The sequence below is a fragment of the Nicotiana sylvestris genome, chromosome 1 (genome assembly GCF_000393655.2).
Source record: "Nicotiana sylvestris chromosome 1, ASM39365v2, whole genome shotgun sequence".
Lineage (NCBI taxonomy): Eukaryota > Viridiplantae > Streptophyta > Magnoliopsida > Solanales > Solanaceae > Nicotiana > Nicotiana sylvestris.
In genome coordinates, this window is record NC_091057.1 from 119,915,467 (window position 1) to 119,921,313 (window position 5,847).

A 5,847-nucleotide genomic window follows, 5' to 3' on the forward strand; every position below is an offset into this window, starting at 1 on the left:
TATAATGTAACTAGGTAGTAACATGTGAATAAGACGGCCCAGGTCTAGTTTTATGTCATACACGTTGGGCCTGGGCCCGCATTGGCAACGGACTGCCTTGCTTGCATCATTTTCAGAATTTATGAATCATATTCGAAACCCAACTATAACAACTCAAGCATGTAAATAAATTAAGATCTTTTCTCTTTCATTTTATAGAGACATAATAGAAAAATGTAGTCATTGTAGGTTTATCCTTTCATAAAATGAGACGAGCCTCACCAAATAAAACAATGCAAATTGCGGGGCCCTCAATAATTGGTCACAATAAAATACTTAGAATTTGGGATGGACTATTTAGTGAATTTCACTGCCTTCCCCAAAGACAATAAACGCGTTAGACTCTTTAGGCGTGACTTAATTAAATTACATTCTTAAACTCGGGTGCGCATTTATGTGACCCAAATTCAAATCTCAACGGAGTCGGAATGTATTAACAACCATGGGTGCATTGACTGTGACGTGGTTCGAGACGCATTTTCACGACGTTGCAATTCTATAAAAATGATAATAATAAAAGCGGTTTAAACTTAATGAAAGCACATAAGTAATAACATGTATTAAATCAGATATCTAGCCATTATAACAATTTAAGCGACCGTGCTAGAACCACGGGATTCGAGGGTGCCTAACACCTTCCCTCGGGTCAACAGAATTCCTTACTTAGAATTTCTGGTTCGCAGACTTCATTTGGAAAGTCGAATATTTTCCTCGATTTGGGATTCAAGATAAACCGGTGACTTGGGACACCAAAAGCCAAACCTTTCCCAAGTGGCGACTCTGAATTAAATAAATAATCCCATTTCGAATATTGTCACTTGCATTGAAATTTATTCCTGCCTTTCTATATCTGCAGTCCCGAATCATATGGCCTTTCTTTCCACAATGATGACAACTAAAGTTCTTTCTCTTTTTAAAAGAAGACTTTTTGGAAACTTTCAGATGTTTGTTCCCACTTCCTGAACCATTCTGACTGACAAAATTGACTGCGGAACTCGAAGGCTGACTAATAACATCACGAGCACTAGTCTCACTTTCAATTTGAATGTGAGTACGAAATTGTTCCACAGTCATTTTATCCATAGAATGTAGGATTTTCTTTCTATAGTCATTCCAAGAGGAAGGCAATTTCGAAAGAATAGCACCTATTTGAAGTGCATCAGGAATTTTAACTTCAAGATCACTTAGTTTTGATACTAAGATTTGCAGTTCATGAATCTGATCCATTATAGGCCTAGTATCAAATATTTTAAATTCAAAGTACTGCAGAGCCAGGAATTTGTCAATACCTCGTTTTTCATTCTGGTATGCAGTTTGTAGAGCAGTCCAAATCTCTCTTGGCGACTTCAGATTGCAGTAAAGATCATAGAGTCGATCTGTCAAAGTATTCAGAATATGGCCGCGACACAACAGTTCATCATGTTCTCGTTTCTTCCTTTCTTCCTTGACTACGTCAGAATCTTCTGTTGTGGGCTCAGGCATCAGAGGCAAGGCAGAATCAAGAACATAGTAGATATTGAGAGCGGACAACAAGAGTATCATCTTGTCTCTCCAACGGGTAAAGTTCGTTCCATCAAAGCGATCAAGTTTGATGAACTCCTTCGGATTCTCAACAACAGACATCAATTTCTCCATAGCAGAATAACTCTTTAAGATTGTTAGAAATAAAATAATCAAATTAGCTTTGAGGCGTGAAAATCGACTGTCCTTAAATAGTTATCGCCTGTATACTAATTTAGGGAAAATACAAAACGATTCTCTTCAGGATACAACAAAGCCTGCAATAACACTTGTGATTTTCTATATCCACTTCGTTGGAATTCTTGTGTATTTATAGGCAACCAACAGACCCTTTCTGATTTGATGTCTTGTTTCACAAACAGACACGACTATTTATTCGAATTTTGAATTTAAAATTCAAATAAATAGTTAACTCTAGGATCTCGTGCCTGTTGAGTCAGTCTCGTGCCTGTTGAGACAATCTCGTGCCTGTTGAGTCAGACTCGTGCCTGTTGAGTTAGTCTCGTACCTGTTGAGACAATCTCGTGCTTGTTGAGACAATCTCGTGCCTGTTATGTGCTATTTCATAATTATCAGTTCCGAGGCTAACAGACACGGTACGAGTAAGGTCGGTCCCGGGAGTGTTTCACATGACAGGCACGGAACTTCTTTCTTCCGATGTGGGAAGAATCCAACTTTCAACTTGCCAATAACAAACTATCTTACAATGGTGCCATGCGGCGGTGCGTGGTGGAGATCGTCTAAAAGTTACCGTTTATTGTAAATAACGGCTAAGTGTACGGAGAGAGTTTTTTGTCTTAGCGAGAGAGTTTTTTTTAGCAAAAGTACGACGTACTTTTTTAGTGTCAATGATATTCAAAACTTGTTTCCCTATATGCAATTATAACTTTCCGACGATTGAACTTCTCATGTGGCAATACTATCACTGCCCTAATATTCAATGTTTTTTCCTTCTGTTTCCTCCTTTAATTCTTTTTCCCTTCTTCCGTATCTGGCAAGGAAAGCTATAAAACTAGTTGATAATAATACAGAAAGACCACGTAAACGGAAATTTCGGGCTTCAATAAATTACATCACACGTTTGGCTTCAACAAGTCCAAAATCCAAATCCATATATTATATATATAAAATCCAAGTTAATTGTCATTATATTTATAAATAAACTCCATATGGCAATGTTCTAGTAAACCCCAAATAGCCATGCAGCCACAATAAGCAGACACCTCTCTCCTTGTTTCACTCTTTATATTATCGACACTCACTTTCCCCTCTTCAACGCTCACCGCTATATATATCCAATATATCTTCACTTCTCTCACTGTAGTTTCCTCCTTGTTGATGGCTTCCAACAGCAAACACTTTCTTGTGAAGCAGAAGTACTATGAGTGCAAGCATAATTATGCAGCAAGTACCATGGGCTATGCACTTGATGGTTGTCGTGAGTTTTGTCCAAATGGTGCTCCAGAGTCTTTGATCTGCGCGCCTTGCCTTTGCCATCGAAGCTTCCATAGAAAAATGGAGGTGGAGCTTCCTATCCTCTCTAATACTCACCATAGGCATGGTATGGTCATCACATCTAATAATCCAAATATTTCGAGACAACATGTTTTTATTTATTTGACTGAACAAGATGCCTTTTCTTGAGGCTACTCTTTAAATTATGTTCCCCCCATAGTAAAGACTAAATTTTGCATTTAAAAGGTACTAGCTGTATAACTTTTTTGGGTAGACAGATTTAGCTCACTAAACCAACAGGTGAAAAATTAATAAATAAACGTATTTTCATTTAAATTTTTAGATGAGATATAGGCATATAATTTTGCTTGAGTATCAGAATAGCTAGTTAGAGATCTAACTGGATTCCAGTATCACCATTAAAACATATATTTGGCTCATAAAAGAAAATCAGATTCGCATATATTAAAAAAATGTTAGAAATGATTTATCGCATCGTATAATCTTTTCTAAGGTACTTCCCTACTCTTTAGATTTAATTAAATTTTTTTCAGCAGGTACTTCCCTTGTCATGAGTCAAGCGTAGGTACATGAAAATTCTTCTTAAAAATGGGTGGTGGCGACACTCAAACCCAATTAAATGTAGAGATAGTTGCTCTAGCACTATATTAAAACTGTGTGACTATCTTGTCTAATTATTTAAACGAGCACCTATATGCTTTTGTTTATTAATTTAATTATTTCTTCAATCAGGTACTTCCCTTGTTATTGTTGTTCCACCAACCCCAACATCTCAACAACGGTCAAGAATTCATCCTCATCAAAAGTACGACGAGAACAACAACGTTGCTGCCACGTCCCCACCACAGGGAGCGGAGACGACGGAGATGGGCGGAGGAGAGATAGAAGTAGTTGAGCAGATGAGCATCAAAAGAAAGAGGATTAACTCAGAGCAAAAGGAAAGAGTGAAGGCTTTTGCAGAGAAGATAGGGTGGAGGAGGTGGACAAAGTACAATAAAGAAGTGAAAACCTTTTGTGCAGAGATTGGAATCACTCCCTATTTCTTGAAGAATTGGATTGACAACAACAGACGCAGATTTGGTCCTAAAAAAACCATCTAGCTAGAGAAAGAAGGATCAGTTGCTTAAAATTAAACTTCGATCTGATCACTCTCATTCTCTCAAGTCCGATTCTTTCTTGAGAAAACCATATGTGTTCTACTTGTTTAATTAGCTTTTGTTTCTTTTTTTCTCATAATACTGTAATACTACTTAGTTTGCCTGTTCAAATCACTTTTTGTGTTGTTCCATTCTTTAAATGCCTAATTACTTGGTTTAATAAATAGGAAAAAAATTCAGAATTGAGCTATACGGTAGTTCCTTTTTTTAGCGACACATGCTTTACTTTATTTTTCCTTTCATGCTCTTAGAGAGGGGTCGACAATAATGTTTGCCGCATCTTCATTAAAAAACAAATAATGTTTCTATGACTGAGTATCTAAAAGGAGTTATTATAACTGCTAAAATACATCCCTAACTAGCCTGAATAGTCAAATGATCCAAACAGAAAAAGAAAAATATTATAGACATTCTAAAGTGTTATATATATCGTCTGTAAGTAAAAGTATTTTGGAGATTTATATAGTTGAAAAATAAAAACGAGAAAGAAAGATTGAGTCCTAACTCCTATATACCTTGATTTGATTTTGAATTAGCTAGGGATGTGGATAGGCACAGGATTTGCAAAATATATACCATAGAAAAATAAAAAGAACAACACTATTTATGATTTAATTTTTAGTTACTCATAGTATCGCAACACAACTTTCTTAATCACTTGTTATTAGTTTTTTCTCTCTTTTTATTTTCTTTTTCAAGTTTACTCCATTGATTTAATATAATGGAGTTTCAATTTACTATATTTCATCATAAATATTCCTAACCAACGGCATTTTTTTCACTGCTTAAGTGTAAGTCAGTCAGCTAGATTTTGGAGATAAGTATGAAATACCAGTTCTAATATGAGGTGTTTTTACATTTAATAAACACAAAGAAACTTCCAAATTTTTGATATTACAGTAATACAATCTAATTAATATAAATCTGCTCTTCAAATACTCCATTTTAGGACAATATTCAATGTATACTAGATCTAATAATAATTAATTAAGTTCTAACCAAATAATATGATATCTCATATCTGAACCAAACGGTCTTATAAGAGGTTAATTTTTTTCCCAATGCAATGTCCTTAATAATATGACCAATTAATTTGAAAATGGTGATAAGAGATTCCCTAATATAATCTCATCCCTAATAATCTTTACCCCTGGCCCCACCCCAGCCGTAAAAAGGAAAAGACAATAAACACCTTGACTCTCAACAAATCCTTTCTATATAAGAGTACCCATTTCTTCAAGTTTCATCACATCTCTCAATAAAATCAAGTTCTCTTCTTCTTCATTAAAAGAAACTAGCTAGTATTAATCAATGGCTAATAACAACATGCTCCGAGCTAATCAAGCTGCTAGGGCTAATAACAATAGGCCTATGATTAGTCCAGCGGTTTATGGTGAGTGCATTCGCAGTCGCTTAACTGGTGCCATGACCTATGACACTGATGGCTGCCTAGCTTTTGCTCCCGGGGGTCCTCCCGGTAGCACAGAAGCTTTGTGCTGTCAAACTTGCGGTTGTTCTAGAAGTTTCCATCGTAGGTTGGATACCAGCAACCTCCTACCAGTTGCATCACACCAGGTTTTGTTTTAAAATGAATGATGTATTTTTTTTGTTCCTATAAATTGTTATTCACTATGAAGAAATTTTGCATCTATCA

At 35.9% G+C, this 5,847-nt stretch overlaps 1 protein-coding gene across 1 annotated transcript; it reads left to right on the forward strand.

Moving 5' to 3' along the window:
- Positions 1-2,822: 2,822 nt before the first annotated feature.
- Positions 2,823-4,324, forward strand: LOC104245888 (zinc-finger homeodomain protein 14-like). Its single transcript, XM_009801585.2, has 2 exons — positions 2,823-3,121; positions 3,769-4,324. Exons 1-2 carry the CDS (start codon positions 2,899-2,901, stop codon positions 4,134-4,136), a joined length of 591 nt encoding a protein of 196 aa, XP_009799887.1. The 5' UTR covers positions 2,823-2,898; the 3' UTR covers positions 4,137-4,324.
- Positions 4,325-5,847: the final 1,523 nt, after the last annotated feature.